The sequence below is a fragment of the Galeopterus variegatus genome, unplaced genomic scaffold, assembly GCF_000696425.1.
Source record: "Galeopterus variegatus unplaced genomic scaffold, G_variegatus-3.0.2 Scaffold6888, whole genome shotgun sequence".
Taxonomy (NCBI): Eukaryota; Metazoa; Chordata; class Mammalia; order Dermoptera; family Cynocephalidae; genus Galeopterus; species Galeopterus variegatus.
In genome coordinates, this window is record NW_007732999.1 from 32,902 (window position 1) to 51,667 (window position 18,766).

The 18,766-nt window shown below is 36.9% G+C and overlaps 1 protein-coding gene across 1 annotated transcript in view; it reads right to left on the bottom strand.

Moving 5' to 3' along the window:
- PAPOLG (poly(A) polymerase gamma) overlaps positions 1-17,034 on the bottom strand; it is a 33,579-nt gene extending 16,545 nt beyond the window's left edge. Inside the window, exons 1-9 of the mRNA XM_008591385.1 lie at positions 16,909-17,034; positions 13,844-14,005; positions 11,730-11,796; positions 8,620-8,701; positions 8,269-8,378; positions 7,197-7,250; positions 5,024-5,135; positions 2,519-2,630; positions 301-373 (exon numbers count right to left, since the gene is read on the bottom strand). Of these exons, the coding sequence (XP_008589607.1) occupies positions 301-373; positions 2,519-2,630; positions 5,024-5,135; positions 7,197-7,250; positions 8,269-8,378; positions 8,620-8,701; positions 11,730-11,796; positions 13,844-14,005; positions 16,909-16,925 (789 nt within the window). The 5' untranslated portion in view covers positions 16,926-17,034. The remainder of the gene's footprint in view (positions 1-300; positions 374-2,518; positions 2,631-5,023; positions 5,136-7,196; positions 7,251-8,268; positions 8,379-8,619; positions 8,702-11,729; positions 11,797-13,843; positions 14,006-16,908) is intronic.
- Positions 17,035-18,766: the final 1,732 nt, after the last annotated feature.

An 18,766-nucleotide genomic window follows, 5' to 3' on the forward strand; every position in this document is an offset into this window, starting at 1 on the left:
GGAGCCGTTCTGTATGTGGGAGCGGATCCCGGGGGCGGGGGCGCCGCCGCGCTTCCTAAGCGGCGCACTATCCAGTGCGCCACCGGGCCGGCCCTTAGATGGGCAATTTTTAATGACATAACATTTGGATAGGGCATGAGACATCCAAATCATCTGCACCAAAAAAACACAGCATAGGGAGGGAAAGGACTATAGTTGCACAGAAGGAAGATGAGCAGGAATAAGATTATCTTAGAATGTAATTCAGAGAAACATCCTTTTCCTAAAAGGTTTAATGAAATGCGATAATAAATCACATACCCGAGGATCCCAGACAGGCAAATTCAAATTGCTTTCTTCTGGTTGCTTCAGCAGCACTGGATTTGGCCATTCCCTAACATGAATAAGGCAAATTAACTCACATAGGATCTTACTTCAGGTACTCTGTGAAATGTTAGAATCATTAGATTTGTTCCAACCTTCATACAATAAATGTTCTGAGTATTTAGGATTAAAAAAAAATGGGTGAGTGAAGAAAGTATACAAAGAAAAGGCTGCTTATATTTCGGTTCTCTGAAAGGGCAAATATTACTTTGCCCATTAGCTGTAACTAATTTACATCTAAATCTCTCCTTTCCTTCTCACTTGCTTTCATAGATTTAATTCTGATAATTTAATAATAGTAGCAGCTAATATTTACTGTAATCAATGCAGTTATTGTGATTATCATCTTCATGTTACAGATAAGGAGAGCTTAAACAACCTCGACATAGCTAGTAATTCACACAGCCAAATCTATTGTAACCACTTATGCAAGCTAAAGGCCCACATTTACAGATCCCTGGAAGAAAGCACCATCTGGATGTCCCACCATTGTCTCAATGTATAGGGATGGCTGGTTAGCTCAGTGGGTGAGCATGGTGCTGACAACACCAAACCAAGGGTTAAGATCCCCTTACTGGTCATCTTTAAAAAAAAAAAAAGATTCAACCATTGGGGCTGTCCCGTGGCTCACTCGGGACAGTGTGGTGCTGATAACACCAAGGCCACGGGTTTGGATCCTGCATAGGGATGGCTGGTTAGCTCAGTGGGTGAGCATGGTGCTGACAACACCAAACCAAGGGTTAAGATCCCCTTACTGGTCATCTTTAAAAAAAAAAAAAGATTCAACCATTGAAAGTACACAGTTCAATGGTTTTTAGTATATTCAGAGTTGTGCAACCATCACCATAACAAATTCTAGAACATTTTCATCACCACAAAAAGAAACCTTTAATAGTCACACTCCTTCTCTGTTCTCCCAATCCTCCCAGACCTAGACAACCAATTTACCTTCTGTCTCTACAGATTTGCCTATTACAGACATTTCATATAAATGGAATCATACAATATGTGGTCTTTTATGACTGGCTTCTTTCACTTAATGTTTTCAAGGTTCACATATGTTGTAACATGTACCAGTACTGCATTCCTTCTTACTGCCAAATAATATTCCATAGTATGGATATACCACCTTTTGTTTACCCATTCATCAGTTTATAGACATGTGGTTGTTTCTGCTTTTTGGCTATTATGAATAATGGTGCTATGAACATCTGTGTGCAAGTTTTTGTGTGAATATATGTTTTCACTTCTTTCAGGCACTATTTCACTCTAAATTTATTGAAATGAAATAAAAATTTTAAAATTCAGTTCCTCAGGTACACATTTAAAGTGCTCAACAGCCGCACAGTTACGGTATTTGACAGCACAGATATAAAGCATTTCCATAATCACAGAAAGTTTTATTGGAGAGTGTTGTTTTAGACTATGTAAAACCTGGTGCCAGAAGTGCAGCACTACTTAAATATAGTAACAAATAAACAGAATGTGCTCTGCCAGCTCAGGATTAGGCAAAGGCCTTTTACAAACCATATTCTATGTACATAAACTAAGTGCAGTTCCAGGCTTTATTAGAAAAGTGTTATAAGATCTTTACCTTATGTTAAATATGGAAAATATGCATTTAAGAATTAACAAAACATGGTATTTAATCTGAAAGGAAAGAAATTATTCGTGTTATCCTTCACTGCAAATTACTTTATCATGACTATATGATATTTGAGCCCAGGGACAAATTCTACTTGCTTAAGGCCATTTTAGCCCTGCACTATCCAAGCCAAGTTAAAACCCTGATCACTGTAGGCTCCTCACTTAATAAACGTACTGAACACCTACTATACACCAGATTCTTCGCTGGTGATGGGGATACAAAGATGCGTAAGATGGTCCGGCCCACAGGGAGCTCAAAGACCAGCGAAGATTTCAGTCTTCAAGTTCTGAATTATTCTGACTGCCAGGCTGAAACTTAAGATGGAAAATCAAGGAGCTTTTTAAGTTTTCACCCAAGGGAGAAGGAGGTCGAGTCACATATCAGAATATCATAACCACTGCACCTGAAAAACCACTATTTTAAAGTTTATTGGCCCTCAACAGGCTCAAAGTTTTCACATGTGCTTCTATCACTGGCCACAGAAAATTAGGATTACATAATGCAAACATAGAAGACTTGAGGTACTTACGTTTTGCCCATAATTTGACAGCTCTTAGGGTGAGTCTAAAAGTTTCTTTATTTGGCACTAAATGTAAAATTTCATCAGTAACTCTACATCCTGAAAAAGACAAAGTGTACATTTTTTACTATGCAACAAAACTCAGTTAATTTAAATGCCCTCCTAACTTCCAGACTCTCAAAACCTAAAAATATGAAAGATAATAAAACATCAGGGTTTATTTTCTGTACATATTTGAAATTCAGCACTTACATATGAGAAATCACTTTGCTTTTGAAGACTTAAAAAAATACATGGGTATTGCAAGCCAATATTAAAGTAGAGATGGGACTGAGTATATTTTTAGTTTTCTTACACATTTGATTTCGTCAATCAAATGCCTCAAGGGTTATAAAATTGCTATTGCTTTAATGCAAACCTTATCCACACAAATACTGTGATTTATTGTTACATTCCATAAATATAGCAAAGTGCAATGATTACATTAAACAAAAGACACTATAATCCAGTGGTTCTCAAAGTGTGGTCTGTGTACCCCTGGGACTCTGTAAGGCCAAACCTATTTTTCTAATACTAAGGCTTTCTTTGCCTTTTGCACTGTTAACATTTACACTGATGGTGCAAAAGCAATAGTGTATAAAACTGCTGGTACCTTAGTAGTGAATCAGGGCAGTGGCAACAAACTACTAGCAGACAATACATCTTCACCACCACACACTTGCAGTTAAAAAAAAAAAAAAAAAAAGCCAGGTTCACGTAAGAATATCCTTGATAAAGTAGTAAAAATCATTAATTTTAATCAATCTTGACCTTTGAGTACATTTAAAAAATATTTTTTAATACTCTGTGTGACAAAATAGGAAGTATACATAAAGCACTTCTGCTGTATACCAAAGTCTAATGGTTGGAGGAAAACCATTGTGTGAGGCTATTTAGTTGCAAGTTTTTTCAAAGAACACCAGTTTTACTTGAAAGAATGATGGACAGTTAAACTATGGTAATTCGCATTTGGGTATTCTTCAGATATTTCCTAAAAACTGAACAAACTGAGCCCCTCACTTCAAGGAAAGCAAATAGCAAAATTTGTTGCTAAAAATATAATTTAGGCTTTCAAGTTAAATTATAATTTGGACAACATGTATCTGCTACTGTGAGCTTGACAGCTTTCCAATACTTAAAAAGTTTTCTAATAAAATTGATGGTGGTATTAATGAATTTAATAAAAAAAAATATTTTATGATAAAATGTGTTAACATTTATTCGTTTTTTTTGGGGGTGGCTGGCCAGTACGGGGAATTGAACCCGAGATCTTGGAGTTATAAGGCTGTGCTCTAACCAACTGAGCTAACTGGCCAGCCCCAAATGTATGTTAACATTTGGAAGATCCAAATAACTTTGTGAACCAATATTTTCCAAATGACCAAGGCACGAAAGCACAAAATCATGCATGGGTAAAAGATCCATTCAAAGAAGAAGACAGACCAATGAATTTTAATGTAACAAGAGTACAAAAAAAGCTCACTAATAGGGTTTTAGATTCCGTATTCTAATTAATCTTTAACAAACTATCACTTTTATTCAGCAATAAGAAAAGGAACAAACTACAAACATGGATGAACCTTACAAACATTACACTAAGTAAAAGAAGCCAGACACAAGAGACCACATATTACAATTCCGTTTATATGAAATGTCTAGAAAAGGCAAATCTATAAAGATAGAAAGTAGATTAGTGGTTAGCTGGGGTTGGAAGGGTGAATGAGTGTAAATGGGTATAAGCAATCTTTTTTTTTTTTTTTTTTCCTTTTTTTGCGCCCGCACCTCGCTCAGCCAGAGAGCGGGAACTGGTCTGTATGTGGGATCCGAACCCTCGGCGGGAGCGCCGCCGCGCTCCCAAGCAGCGCACTGTAGCAGTGCGCCACCGGGCCGGCCCGGTGGCCAGAATTTCTTCTTGTATGTTAACCAAAACAAAATATTACAACAGATTGGAGAAGCAGATGTGAGAATCTAGCTGTCTTCTACTGCCAGACATTAAAGAGATTTGCAAAAATGTAAAAAAAAAAAAAAAAAGGCCATTCTTCATACACGAAAATTTATTTATATTAACTTGTAATGGGTTTGTTATTTCTAAATTAACTAATAAATATTTTTGAAATTTCTCCTATTTATTACTAACATGGTAAATACTGACAGATATAATCCACATAAACAAAAACTTTTTGGGGTCCTTGATAAATCTTAAGTGTACATGTAAAGAGGTCCTGAGGCCAGTAAGTTTGAGAACCACTACTATAAACTTAAACAACCTTTCAAATAAATCTGTGTTTTTAGGATGCTTAAATGTGGTCATGTTATCTGTATAAAGAAAACTACAACAGAATTTTTAATTGAGTTAGTCCAAGCCCTAAAAAAGTCTACTAATAGTTCTGCAAAAAAGTTTCTACTTGTCTAATTGTTTCCAAGCAGGTATATATTTCTTTTTAGGAACTTACCATTCAAGCTGCGAATACACCTTATATCAAGGCTTCTTAGGCGAGAGTCATCTCTTAGATCTAAATTATCTGATATGGTTTGTATTGCCAGTCTTGCAAAGACTAGATCAATCTTTGGAAATATGCAAAAAAAAAAAAAAGAGAGAAAAATATTACCTTTTCTCCTTCTAGTTCATCCCCCCATCCCACCTCAAAAATGTAAAATGTTCTAATCAGTTTGGGAAGTTCTATCAAAACTTCGAAAGGCCTACACAGGCAATCTCATAGGGAAAAATCACTACTATGTTTTGATAAGGTAATTAAAACATCAAATTAAGGAAAGCATTTTAATTTTTGCAAATACTCCAAGCATTAAAAAAAAAAAACATACTAAAACCTCATGAGTGAATTTCTAGATAAAGATGGAAGATCCAACACATGCTTACATTCACTCCCAGTTGAAATCCCACTATATTACCAGAAAAATATTGGTCTTTTTTTTTGTTTAGCTTTATTTTGCTTTTAAAGGCATAACCTATTAGGACAAAGAGAACTGAAAGGGACAACAGCAAAAGCTATGAAAGCTGGAAAGATGGACAAGTGGTAACAAACCCAGAAGACCTAAAAAAGCAGATAAAAAATGAATCCAGGAAATAAGGACAGGAGGCTATAAGAAAATAAATACATAAATAAAAAGGAACATTTAGAGAATAAAAAAGTATTCTTAGAAATTAGAAATACGACAGCAGAAACGAGAAACAATAGGAAGTTTAGAAGATGTGAAAACCCCAAAAAACAGAACAAAAATATGAAGATGTAGTTAATAAACGGAGGGAAGAGATTAAAAAACCAAAAGAAGACAGTCCTGAAGGTCTGACATACAAATATTAGGATTCCAGAAAGAAACGAGAAAACAAAGGCAAGATATCCAATAGCATTCAACAAAATTTCCCAGAACTGAAGGACAGGTTTTCCAAATTGAAAGAGGACAACCTAGTGCCTGGCACATTGGTTGAAAAGACACATACCAAAATATATTATCATAAATTTTGCAACTATGAAGACAAAAAACAAACAAACAAACAAAAAAAATAAGCTTCCAAAGAGATAAAACCAGTCATACACAAAGCATGTGGAATCAAAATGGCATCGCACTTCTCAGCATAGCAGGAAAGCCAGTAGACAATGAAGCAAGGCCTTCAAATTTCTGAGAAAAATAATTTCCTACTGAGAATGCTATTAATCTGACAAATTATCAACTTAGTATAAGAACGGAATGAAGACATTTTTAAACAAGTGAGATACCAAAATAATGTACTCTTTCTCAGGAAGCTAGGGGGATGAGCTCCACTGTAACGAGAATAAATCAAAGATAAAAAAAAGCTAGAGAGAAGCAAAAGGAAATCCTAGGATGATAGTAAAGGAAGATGGCAGGACGACAGCTGTATACCAGTCATGAAGAACAATCAGTGTAGATTTTAAAAGGTGAAAAAACCCAGTGAGTTATTTTTTGTTTTTTTTTTAGGATGATTATGATATAATACCTGATAAATCTAAACTTATTTTGAAGAAATTTAGACAACTAGAAGATACTGGGTTTGAATTAGTCATAAGTATAAAAACTAAGCAAAAAAACCCCCAAACGATTATTAAATTGCAAGAAAACAAAATATCACACAGTAAAGAATGGGTATCTAGTATACTTGGTGCTCTGCTTTGACCAGTTTATAAGATCATAATAATGTAAACATTGAATATTGCTCCAACCAAAATGATAATAATAAATTATTTTAGGAGATTATGGGAATGAAAAGGGTGTATATAAAAATCATGGAGTAGAAATGGAAGTTGGTTCATTTTCAACTGTGAGAAGTCAGAACAGCAGAATGTGAGGGACTGTTTAAAGACTATTTGATTCTTTACAATATGCACCTGCTAGGGCTGGCCTGTGGCTCACTCGGGAGAGTGCAGTGCTGATAACAAGGCCACGGGTTCGGATCCTACATAAGGATGGCCGGTTTGCTCAATGGCTGAGCGTGGTGCTGACAACACCAACCCAAGAGTTAAGATCCCCTTATCGGTCATCTTTTAAAAAAAAAAAAAGCACCTGCTGAACCTGATTTAAAAACAAAACAAGACAAACTTACGGGTTAAATAGCTCAACTGAAAAGACAGGAAAATATTAAACACTTACTTCGATACCATCAAATTCAAATTTTATAACAGGTACAAAAGCATCTTCAACAGCCTACAAAAGAGGAAAGCAATTATAACATATATGTATAATTCTTTCTCTACCCTTCCTAACTGCCAATAATGTGAGTATCTTTGCTCCCAATTTATGTTTTAACTCAATAGAAAAGTGAAAATGTTCTTGGTCTTACATTCTAGATAAGTACTTCTACTTTGTGACCTGTGTTATTTAAATACACAAAATGTCTATGACAGGAGTTATGCAACTTATTATCCTCCTAAAAATATTTGTCAGAAAGTGGAAGGCAGTACTGCTATCACCTGGGTACTTACTATTTCTTGAGTCTAAATTGAAAACTAATTATTTAGAAAAAGCAGTGGTTTTAGAAATTAAAATAAGAGCTCATGTCCAATCAGTCAAAAAACCATTAATACGGTCAATAAAGTTTGGGTTAATTTCATAGAAATGATGTTTTTCTGAGCCTTCCATTATCCCTGATCTTTTTACCTTATCCTAGCACTTCAGACTGCATTAAAACTACACTTTGTTTATTCAATTTACCTAACCCCTTCCCCAACAATGTCTTGTTCACTATTTTGTTTGTAGGACTACAAACAGTATCCAACAAATTATTAGTGCTAAAATTTTATTTGGTGAATGAATGGCTAGATATACACATATAGTTACTAACTGAACTTTATACACAACAGCACCCACCATTTGATATGCATCAACCATTTATCAGATATTACAGTAAATGGTTTATGTAAATTATCTCACCAATCCTTAGAACAACCTTATAAAAAAGTTATCAACACATCTCTATTTTACAGATGAGGAAACTAAGCCTCAGAGAAAATAGGCAGCTTGACCAAGGTCTAAGAGCTAATATGCGGTAGATTCTAGATGCAAACCCAGGTCCATATAACTCTAAAGTCCACGTTCTTAATCATTATGCATTATTTTAATAAGATACAGCAGCTTCTTAAGAGGTATTTCAATAATCAGAAGCCCTAGCTTTTATGAGTGTTTGTTACTAAGTTCAAAATATTAAATGCCAGAGGATACTTACTCTTAAGTTTCTAATGCCATCTTGATGTTTCAATTTCTCAAAAAAAGACTGAAAAAAATCAGACCTTTCCACGTGTCTTGGAGCTACACAAAGTGCATCAATGTCAGCTCCTGAAAATCAAAGTATTTCTTTTCAAGAAGAGTATATTATGTATTATATTTTTGTTAAAGTATACACCAACATATGTACAGAAGAAAGCATGCAAGATGAGTACAAGAAAATGTTAATAATGATTAGCTCTGAGTTAGTGAGATAATGGGAATTTTGTTCCTCTGTATTTTCTAATTATGAACAATAAATAAGAATTTGTTATTGAAAATTTTTATCACTAGAACATAAAAAAGAAGTTACCTTTGGTGTGTACTCCAAGCCTGTAGGATCCAAATGTGAAAATTTTACCACCAACGGTAGCCACAACAGAAGGTGGGAGATTCTAAAACAAAATTAAGCAAAAGGCATTCAATTGTTCAGATTATTTAGCATAAAAATCAGCTAAATGCTTACTGGCTTTTTTTGGGCAAATGATACACAGTACATTTGTCAGCCTTGGTAAGATGAGATTTGTAAAAGAACTTCAGGGCTCTTTCAGTTGCAACTTGAAGTAATAAGGGTGTTCCCAGAAGGAAAACAAAACAAATTTTGCCCACCACACATGTACACATCTCTATCTTAAGAAAAACATTATCACGTGACCCTACTTGTCCCCTCCAACTGCTTGTCTTTGGCTTCATCACTCTCAATAGTCACCAAGGAACTCTAAACTACCAAACTAATGTGCTTTCAGCTCTCTACAGCATAATACTCTTGGCCAATCCCATCTCCCCTTTAGTTTTTGTGACAGGTTTGTTTAATTTCTTGATTCTAGCTCTGCAATCTTTCTGCAAGAAAGTGAGGTCAGTCTTGACATGATCTCCTTATGAGAGCTACTCTAACAACTATCTTTGATTGTACCATAATTAAAATGCTACTTTTCACCTTTCTCTAGAGCCAGTCTCAACTTCCCATCAGATATTTTCACTCAGACATCCTGATCCATTTCATTATCTATGCCTCAAACATGCAAAAATTTTTTCCTATGATAAAAACCAGGTATCTCTTCTGATTTCTGTTCTTCATTATCCTTATTGCCCAAACTTATAATCATTATTCTTCTTGACTTACCAATTCTTAGTTAATATCCCTCACATTTGTTGTCTCCTTTCCATTCAACTACTACTCCCCTAATTCTGGGCTCTTTAATTTATCCTAAGCTACCTCCTTGCCCTTAGTCTTCCTTTTCTTATACTGTGTGGTACAAAATTCATTGGCTAATGTCCTTCAATTACTCTATTATATAGCTCTTCTGATCAAAACTTGCCAATGCATTCCTCTCTGACTACTGAGGTAAGGATCCTTGGGTTTGGTACTGAAAATCTCCACAGTATGCTCCAATGGATCTTTCTTGCATTGCCTCTTGATCTTCCTTTCTGAAGCTCCAACTGCCAAAATGTTACATAATCTGATCTCCTTTTCACTGCATTTGCTATTGTCCCTACCTTGAACACCTACCCAACCTCTCTGGCTATCTTAGTGCCTTCCATTTTTCAAAGTTCACTTCAAGTTCCACCGCTTGCATGAAGCCTTCCCTGATTATCACCACCCCATAACAAGCTCTTTCTCCTCTGTGCTCCTCTACCATTAATCTTTAAATTCTTTCATACTACATTTATTGACTTTTTTTGGTTATATCTCATTCTCTTAAACCATATTCAAATTTCTTAAAATAAAGAACTGTGTCTATTAGTTCTCTATACTTCCCCATAATGGCCAATACAAGTTCCAAAGAATAATATCTGCTGAATAACTTGAATGAAAGTATCTGAATAACAGGATATTATGTTTGTTACTTCCTCTGTTTAATGGATGTTAATGTTTCGAGAGTAACACAATTTTATATCTAAAAGGGATTCAGAAAATATATTGATTACTAACATGAATCAATAGAAAAGCCAGGATCTGAAAATATCTTTTAGTCCACCTTTCTACTTTGAAAAGTATTATCTTTGCATGATTTATGAGAAAGTGATATACTCAAACACAGAGTAAAATATTTTTACCACAGCCACAATATTTAACTAAGATGATTTGAGCTGGGGTTCTAAACTATTTAAATTTTAACTATCCCAATTGGGTGCAGAATATTCAAATGATCTTTGATCTAACTCAAGTCCTTCAGTTATTTTCCAAATTAAAACATGCATAAATAAAACAGAATTATAATTGACAAAGAAAATGACCCATCATCTTATCTACTCAATGGAAGATCTTACAAACGGACTTAATTTTTTGATCACTGGTTACTAGCATTTCACCTGCTGAGAATTCAATTTATCCAACAACCTACACTACTGATAACCTTGCTGATAGCTCAGAAATAAGCCAGACAGCCTTTTGACAGAAAGAGTAAGTAACATAAAGACCATGTTAAACTCAATGACTGTAGTCTTAGGAAACTCATAACCTCATTCTGAGTCCACTGTTTAAAAGAGCCAATTCTACATATTTATCGTAGGTACAGAGAGAAATAATAAAAGTTGTAAAGTAATTCAAAAAGGTGTTTACCTAATTTCTGAACCCATGTAGATAGATTAACGGGCAAGAATGGGACTTTACAGAAAGACAACAGTGAGACATTAACTTTCAACTGACTGCTGTTAAGGGAGAGAGAGGAAAACTGTAACAAAATAAACAAAAAACTTAAAAGACAACAGTTTGAGACCCCTAGTGAGGGGGCAAACAGCATCACCCAGTTGAACGTGCCCTACCTCATTCTGGTACAGCCAGTAAAATAATATTCATAGTCATGATTCTGAGACAATAATGAAAATTCAATTATATTCAAAATAATCTAAAAAAGCAGGAAAGATGTAATCAATTTCAGAGGAAAAATAGTTAAGATACAGGAAAGGAAAAAAGTTGCATAGTTATAAATCAGGGTTTGCAAACTCCTACATCTCAGGGGCCAAGCAGGAATGCAAATAAGGGAATCCTACATGAGAAACACAGAAACTGGTAAATAGCAATCTCAGGATCAGAGGGAACAGGGATTGGAGGGGGCCATGACGCATAGGAGGGCAGGAGCCCAATCCCATTCAAGCCTCTTCCTGCTGTGCACAAAGGCAAGCCCAGTGTTGCCAGATCTGATATTTCATAAGAAGTCTGAAATCTGGCTCTTAAAGTAAAATCTCCTGATATTTAAATTTTGGCCCATTACATATGGGTCAAACAAGACATTTGTGTAGACCTGCAGTTATATATTGGCTACCGCTGGGGTAAATCCTCATCTGTTCAGAATTTCAACTGTCTAGGCCAATTCATTTCCAAGTATATCAGGAGCCAAGTTTTAACTCCTGCACCTTATTGCTAGGACAAATCACCAGGATATAATGAAACTAAGAATTCTATGTAGTTTAGAGACTTACCTTACTCTCACTGACATCAGAAATCCATTCTTTTACTAAATTGTTCAATTTACCAAGAACAACCAGCCTATAATAAAAATAACATGCTTTAGATTAAAACTAAAAAAACAAAAACCAAACAGTATTAGAGTAATAAACATACAGGCAGCAAGTTTGTGTTGGTGTTAGGTTAAAGCATATTAAACACATGCTAATGCTATCACATCTGTTGATACATGTCACATCTCTTTGGCATTCTTAGTGACCAAAGAGTGCCAAAGAGATAAAAAATGTGATGACAACATTTTGGTCTTTGAGCTATTTTCAAAATTCAAAAAGCCTAATAAAAATCATAAAATTACCTTCAATGAGGCTGCACAGGCCAAATGAACTGTCATCTTTCCTGGCCTTACTATGGAATTAAGTCAATTCAATGCATTCTCATTGCCAGTCATAGGCATTAGAATAATTAAAATGGGTGAATTAGTTAATGGCCAATTTTTGTGAAACGATATTACTTAATAAAAGTTTGGTATTACAGGTTGAGTATCCCTAAACCAAAAATCCAAAATCCAAAACTTTTTGAGTCCTGACATGATGCTCAAAGGAAATGCATGGGATTTTGGAGTCTTGAATTAGGGATGCTGAACCAATATGTATAATGCAAATATTCCAAAATCTGAAACACTTCTGGTCCCAAGTGTTTCAGATAAGGAATACTTAACCTGTATTAAAACAAACCTGCAACCAATGGAATAAATAAATCCACATTTAAAAAATAAAATAAAGGCCAGCCCGTGGCTCACTCAGTAGAGTGCAGTGCTGATAACACCAAGGCCACGGGTTCGGATCCTATATAGGGATGGCCGGTTAGCTCACTGGCTGAGCGTGGTGCTGACAACACCAAGCCAAGGGTTGAGATCCCCTTACCGGTCATCTTTAAAATAAAAATAATAATAAATATGGCAAAAAATAAAATAAAGGCCAGCCCGTGGCTCACTCAGTAGAGTGCAGTGCTGATAACACCAAGGCCACGGGTTCGGATCCTATATAGGGATGGCCGGTTAGCTCACTGGCTGAGCGTGGTGCTGACAACACCAAGCCAAGGGTTGAGATCCCCTTACCGGTCATCTTTAAAATAAAAATAATAATAAATAAATAAAAAATAAAATTAGGGTTTAGGCATCTCAAAAATAACATGAAAAACTGGACATCTGATGTGTATAACCTTGTTTCTTTCTTGGTATTCTCCAAATAATGGAAATGGAACTCCATCCTTCAAGGTACTGACACAAAAAACCTTGGCATCATCTTTGACACACCTCTCTCTCTCTCTCACACACACACACAATTCCAGTCATTAAACTCTAACAACCCTACCTCAAATATATCCAGAATTTTACTACTTCTTGTCACCTCCCCTACCAACCTCTGGGTTCCAGCTACCATCATTTCCTCCTGGGGTTATTATAATGGCCTTCTAACTAGTCTCTCTGCTTCTGCCCTTGTACCCCTTTCCAGACTATTCTCAATACAGCAGTGAAAGTGACTGCATTAAAAAATGAGTCAGATCATGTCAATCGTTGACTTAAAACTGTAATAGCTTCCCATTTCACTGAGAGTAAACAAAAACTTCTACAATTCCTTACAAGGTCCTAAGGGCCCTTGCCCTCCAAGCTCCTTCCCACCTTACTTTCTTTAAGCCCATATTTCCCTGTTTCCTCACTCTGCTTCAGATACCCAGAATATCTTGCCATGTACTCCTTAATATACCAGATACATTCCCACTTCAGACCTTCTGCCTAGAATCTCTTCCCTGAAATATCCACATGGCTCCCTCCCTCACCTTAAAATTAAATGTCACTTTCTCAATGAGGCCTTTCCTGAAAATCTTTACCCCCAGCTTTACTTCTCTCAGCAGCACTTATCATGTATTACACTGTATTTACTTTATGTATTTGCCTAATTGTTAGTCTCTTCCTCTAACTCTGGCAAGCTCCAGGAGGGCCAAGATTTTTCTTCTTTTTGTCATTTCTGTACCCCCTAAGCAAGGACAAACTAGGTACTCAATATATTTTTATAGAATTAAGGATTAAATAATATACTGTAAAATATTTTAGTTTTCAGTGACATACCTATGGTTCAATTCTTCCTCGTCTTCAAACACTCCAAATGGTTTCATGGCATCAATTAATTTCTGTGTATAAATATGATCAATTTCTTTAGGACATGCCAAACTAATTGGAGAGGTAATTCCATAATGCTTCTGTTGACGCTGGCTGTCCAGCACGGTGTTTCTGTTCAAGAAAAATGAAACAGCAGAAAAAATTTAAAGTATCGTATCATACTGATACACTGAATCTCTCAATCCACTCATGTTAATTAGCCACCTTAAAAATCTACTTAGCAATAACAGTTGAACAGGCGCTTTTTTTTAAAAGATAAAATGGGTATTTTGTGTTTATATTTATGAAGGACTATTCAGACTGCCTCCAGCTTTCATGGTTAGGATGTCTTTTCAAGCCAAGAGCAGCATGCATTGGCATCAGGACAACTGTACCAACACCACTCAACTCAAATGCAAAGAGCCTGAATGGGATCTGTGCCAGGGCCACCTCCACTACACCCTGCAGACTTAAGTGAAGTACCATCTAGATTCTAGAATCTTTGAAAAGCAGTCAACCACTTGAAAGAGAGCTCTTAGTAAAAACAATGCTTTTTTTCCCCCAGGAAAGAAACAAAAACACCCCATTAGAAGGTCCTTGTGAAATAATCTAGATTTTACAAAGAAACTACAACTAGATTTGTCCTTGGGAAGCCTAAATTAACACCCTTTGCTTGAATCAGTTTATAGTCCTAACATTTTGTGAACCTAGTTAATTGTTCTCTTCATTTTAGCCTGGTACCTATGCCATTTTCACATTGAATAATTATCAAATTCTTTTATACTACATGGCAACTATTTATAGGATACAAAACAAGCCACTCTCCAAAGACCCTAGCCATAGGAAACTATAGTCTTGAATAAAGTACAACAGAATTTCTGGAATTTTAGGTTTACAAAGACCAATAATTCCAAAATAAATTTTGGGACCAATGGGAGTTGGTAAAACTTTTTATTTTGCTACAAAAGGAAAGTAAAAACATACATACACACTAACTAACCCTACCATCTATCTGCACCATGTTTTCATGAAAGGCCATTATTACCAATAAAAAAAAAAAAACCTCCAAATAAAAAGCAGTCTTTTAAACTGAATAAATTAGCCCTGTAAAAAATAACACAAAAAATATAATGGTGATTGTTCAATTGTTTTTGGATGTTAACTGTCAAAACTTGACTATCACTACTAAATCCACACAGTAATGCATGCTCTTAAAGATTTCATGGGGGTGCGGGATCAAATGGAAGATCAAATAGTCTATATACCTTCCAAAATGACTCAAAGAAACAAAAGGGAAACATCAATACCAGTCACTTAAATTTCTCTCTGGTATTTATTTTGCAGTAGAACAAACAAAAGGTCAATTGGTTATTTCAAGCTGTAATTTTTTTTTTTTTTAAAGATCTGGCTTTTTATATCTAAGAGAACTAGAGAGCTGTTTTGGTATTGTTTGTGTTTGTTGATATGTTATTTTTATGGTAAATGACTGGGAAAGACTGAGTCTTTATATATGGTCATTCGATTAATCTCAACAATAACACTGAGAGGTAGGTATTGAAGAAGTGCCATTTTACAGATAAGTATCAGGTTCAGAGAGAGGAAGAGCCAAAATCTGAACTCTAAAACCTCTTTCCACCACTTCATTCCCCCCTCCATAACTACTTCAGTTCCGACACTAACTTTGATTCCAGGTCTCACATTCTTAATCTGTAAGCTGAAAAATTTGGCTATCTAGGTCCCTATTGGCCCTAAAATTCCAAATCTCTGGTTCTGAACCTTCCCATCTAGACAGGAGAGAAAAAAAGTAAACAACAGAATCCCACAGTCCTTCCTTTCAACCCATCAATTTCATTTACAGGCAAACACCCCAGAGAAATTGTAGTAAAAGTGTACAAAGAGACATGTAAAAGAATGTTCACTGTCACACTGTAACAACATTAAAAACTTAGAAACAACCTAAAACAGTCACTAACAAGAAAATGTCTAAAGTAGGGTATACCCCTACAATAAAATACAATATAGTAGTTAATATGAACTAACTAGAACTGAAAATACGAATACAGACAAAACTCAAAGATCAAATGTTTCTCTAAAGAAGCAAGCCGCAGAATAAGTGTAACACTAGTCATATAAAGTTTAAAAACAAGTAAAACAATGCCAATTATTATGGACACATGTATATGTAGTAATAGCATTTAAAGAAATGCAGCAACGATAAATAAAAATTCTGGATTGTGGGGAATTCTGGGAAGGGAGATGAATGGGACCAGAGAAGGAGGGAGGAAAGTCCTTCAGATGTATTTGGAACGCTTTTAAGTAAAGACATATATACACAGAATGTTATGCTTAGAAAGAAATGTGTGGTGGCTACACAAATGATGCTTCTGTTACTCCCTGCATTATTCTGTATGTTTAAATTATTTCCTAATAAAACAAAACGTAAGATGCTACAACAAAATCTTACCAAGCACGGAAATTGTTTCTGACTTATCAAGTGTGTACAGGAGGTACAGACCAGTAGATACTGCGTGTAGGTGGAGAGGCCGGGGTGGGGCGGCGGCGGAAAAAACAGCTTTTTTATTTAAAGAGAAACCCATGGGCTGGGATAGGTCATCCACTCCTGAAGACCCGGAGACAGCCGGTCGGGAAGGGAGAAGGGGGATGGTATTTGCGCCAATGCAGACAGAAGCAGATGGGCTCAGACAGTGCTGGGGGAAGGAGAGTGACCGGCAATTTCTCGTCACCGACACAAGTGCCTCTCTCCCTCCGCATCCTTGTCTACGGTCGTCCTCGGAGGTGGGACAGCTGGGGGCAGACGGGGACTCCCGGAGTCTCCGAGTCCGTGAAGGGATGACCAGGTGAGCCGCCGGGTGAAGGGGAGGTGCCCTGGCTTCCCGGCCGGGAGCCGGGAAGGAGACCACCCGAACGACCTGCAGACAGGACGCGAGGGGCCGAGAACCTACACGGGGCCCAGGACTGACCACTCTACTCACCCGTCTCCGCCTCGCCCCCAGCCGCCGCCCCCTACCACTTACGCAGACATCTCTTTCATCGCTTCCTGCGTCTCCCTCTCCAGCGAGTGTCTTTCGCTCTGGAGTCCTGTTCCTGCTGTTCCCTTCTTCCCCGTCCACTTTCCTCCGGTCGCTTGTAGCTCGCTTACTCTCTCACTTTCTGAGTTACTACGGCCGAGGCATTCAACCGAGTAGCAAAAACCCCACAGAACCGGCTCTATTTATGACAATACAGCACGGCCGACGCCAATATGGCGCCGCTTCCCACACTGCCTCTCGCCTGCTGCAGCCCCGCCCCTGGAGGCCTGAACCCGCCCTTGGCCACGCCCCCTCCGCCTTTGGGTCACGGGAGGCTCCCGGGGCCCCTCCCACAGGGGTGCGAGCTTTCACTGCAAATGCCTGTCCGAAGGAGGGTTTGGTTTCCTCCTTTGTTCGTGGGACTGTCAGTCCAGGCAAACCGCTTGGAAGGTAATTCGGAAATGTTTTCCTGTTTCTTGAATGAGAGCATATATCATGTATTTAAAAAAAGATCTCAGCCTTGCCTAGCAAATGCTATTTTAACCCTTCCACTATCTCACATCTGTAAATTAATTAGTTAGAGTCAATGTAATCAATCCACCGTCAAGGAGGTTTTGCCAACGGTCACACCCAGGAAAGTGTGATTTTGATACAATTATCCAAGGGAAAAGCAAGCTTGTAAATTGGAGGCAAACTGTTCATTTCACCCCTAAGTGCCACCCTCTGATCCGCGACATTCTGGCATTTAGCTAAGAGAGGTTGAAAATAATTGCTATCAGTTAGTAATAGGATAAATCCAAGGCTGAATCAAAATCTTCTCACAGTTTCAAATAGTGGAGATCATGTTCCAAGTGAGTATGAGGATGAAGATGGGAAAATTAATGACCAATATAAAAATATTAGAGTGGAAGTAATTTCAAATACTAAATTATTACGAAGAAAAGAAGGTCAAGAAACTGCTTATTCTTGGAATGTGTCTCAGAGTCACAGTAAATAGAGATTACTTACTGAATTATTTATTTGTTCACTCGGAAATATTTATTGAAAACCTGATCTGTGCCAGGCACTGTGTTAGACTCCAGTGATTTAATGGTGCATAAAACCAGATGTTTGTTTGACCTTATGAAATTCAGAGTTTGGTGGGGTAAACAATCAAATATAAATGATATTCTTCTGTTGTAGAACTAAAGCACCTACTGTGTGTCAGGCTCTAGATATACTTAATTCCTGCCCTTAAGATTTCACTGTCAGGGGCTGGCTGGTTAGCTCAATTGGTTAAAGCACAATGTTTAACGCCAAGGTCAAGGATTCAGATCCCCTTATCGCCAGATGTCAAAAAAAAAAAAAAAAAGTTCACTGTCTAGTGGAGGAAAACAGGTACATTAATCATTAAAATACATATGGTCTGTGATTCAGACGGGGTCAGCGTGTTAAGGGTGGCCTAAAGAGGGCCACCTAAACTTGATGGGGGGGACCTCAATAGTGGCTTTCTAGAGGAGGGGATGCTCCCTAATTTAGCAAGATTTGGGAGTAAGAATTGGATGCAGGTGGTGGAGAGAAGGCAAAACCTATTCCAGGTCTCATAGAGTAGTAGATAGCATGGGTTTCTGTGCAACATAGACCCAAATTTGAGTTCTAGTTTTGCTGCTTACTAGTTTTGTGACCTTAGGACAAGTAATCTTAAAAATTTTTTTCCTCATCTATAAAATGAAGAAAATAGGATTGTAAGAGAATCAAATGAGAATACAAGTATGTGTAGACAATATGAATGTCAGTCCACAAATTTCAGACATGCAAGCAATACCACTTTATTTTCAAAAACTTAATTTTTGACTCAATCCTCATATCCTTCTGAGCTAGCAGG